At 19.1% G+C, this 2,500-nt stretch overlaps 1 protein-coding gene across 1 annotated transcript in view; it reads left to right on the top strand.

The window, feature by feature from the left end:
• The window catches only part of LOC133663918 (HHIP-like protein 1), a 44,033-nt gene that overhangs the window by 39,854 nt on the left and 1,679 nt on the right, over positions 1-2,500 (top strand). The window contains exon 12 of the mRNA XM_062068650.1: positions 1,238-1,320. Coding sequence (XP_061924634.1) covers positions 1,238-1,320 — 83 coding nt within the window. The remainder of the gene's footprint in view (positions 1-1,237; positions 1,321-2,500) is intronic.

A 2,500-nucleotide genomic window follows, 5' to 3' on the forward strand; every position in this document is an offset into this window, starting at 1 on the left:
TTACATATGTTTGTTTTTTTGCGCACTTCCCTGCTGCACTACATTTTTACCTGCACACTGTCAGCCATGCTGCCCGTGACACTACATCTGAAGATATACATCAGGGGTGTCAAAAAAAAAAAGAAGAAAAACATAGATTTTCGGATGAATCTCGATTCTTAATAGATTCCAAAAAAATCATGCATCGATTTTTTTTTTAAATCCTAAAAATATATATATATATATATATATATATATATATATATATATATATATATATATATATATATATATATATACATATATATATATATATATATATATATATATATATATATATATATATATATATATATATATATATATATATATATGTATATGTATAGATATATACAGTATATATATGTATATATATATATATATATATATATACACACACATATACACATATGTACATATATATACAAATACATGTATTTATATATATACATATATACACATATATATACATAAATATACACATATATACATACATATATATACTGTATATACATATATACATACATATACATAAATATACACATATATACATACATATATATACTGTATATACATATATACATACATATACATGTACATACATATACATATACACATACATACAGTATAAATACACATACATATATACATATATATATACACATACATATATATATATACACAAATATACATACATATATACATATATATATACACATATATATACACATACATACATTTATATATATATATATATATATATATATATATATATATATATATATATATATATATATATATATATATATATATATATATATATATATATATATATATATGTATATGTATATATATATATATATATATATATATATATATATATATATATATATGTTTTTTTTTGTTTTTTTTGTTTTTTATTTTTTATTTTTATTTTATTTATTTATTTTATTTTATTATTTTTTTATTTTTTTATTTTTTTAAAAATTTGTTTATTTATTATTATTATTATTATTATTATTATTATTTTTTTTTTTTTCAACTACCGGCCAATATTTCGCTGATATCGAGAACACAATTTAAAAATGTCTCAAAAATATTTTTCAAAACACGGGTCTTGGCAAAAAAAGTATTATTTGTAATTTTTTTCTATTAAACATTGCCTTATATTGGGGTCAATACGTTATGTCAAACACACGCCTCTCCATGTTTCCCAAAGGCGAGCTGCACCAGGAAAATGTGCCATCAAACCTTCGCCGGTGAAGATAAAGGGAAAACTTCTCCACTTCCGCCCAAAGGAAGGTAAGCTAACCCTCATATCGTCTTTCTAAAGACATCTCATAACTTCAAATTAAAGTCCATGTAAAACTACTTCCGGGAAAACTTAGACTTAGACTTAGAAAAACTTTATTGAGCCACCATTATCCTTATTAATCCTATCAAATATTAATATGTTTATATGTCTGTTATCCATCTAATTATGAACAAAATCCACCAATTTGTGGTAGCAAAAGATATGCAAATTGATGTTAAATTTGTTATTTTACACAAAACAAAAACAGATTATTATTGAGTCCCCCCCACCCTACAAATTTGTAGGGAAGAATAAATGCAAGTGTATGTTAAACATGTTATTTTGCCCTAAAAAATGTAAATATTGATTAACCCTCCCCCCAACAATTTGTGGGGGGAAATATATGCAAATTGATGTTAAATTTGTTATTTTGCACAAAGAATTAAAATAAAATAAAAAATAAAAATAGAATGTAGATGTTTTTTCGTCCACCAGTTTGTGGGTGAAAAATATGCTAATTTATTTTGCACTAAAAAAAATAAAAAATAAATCAATTTTGTGGGGGAAAGGATATGCAAATATGTGTAATTTGTAGAACTAAAAAAAAAAAAAAAAATTAAAAAATAAATATATATATATTTATTTTTTATTTAGAACTAAAAAACTAAAAAAAAAATCTAAAACTATATATATATATATATATATATATATATATATATATATATATATATATATATATATATATATATATATATATATATATATATATATATTTATATATATATATATATATATATATATATATATTTATTATTTTATTTTATTTTTATTTCTTTTAGTTCTACAAATTACACATATTTGCATATCCTTTTCCCCACAAAAGGGATTTTTTTGTTTTGTTTTAGTGCAAAATAAATTAGCATATTTTTCACCCACAAACTGGTGGACAAAAAAACATCAACATTCCATTTTTATTTTTTATTTTATTTTTATTTTTGTGTGCAAAATAACAAATTTAACATGAATTTGCATATATATATATATATATATATATATATATATATATATATATATATATATATATATATATATATAATATATATATATATATATATATATATATATATATATTTTTTTTTTTAAATTTTATTATTTTTTTTAAATTTTTTTTTTTTTAGTTCTACAAAT

Source organism: Entelurus aequoreus, linkage group LG13, assembly GCF_033978785.1.
Source record: "Entelurus aequoreus isolate RoL-2023_Sb linkage group LG13, RoL_Eaeq_v1.1, whole genome shotgun sequence".
Lineage (NCBI taxonomy): Eukaryota > Metazoa > Chordata > Actinopteri > Syngnathiformes > Syngnathidae > Entelurus > Entelurus aequoreus.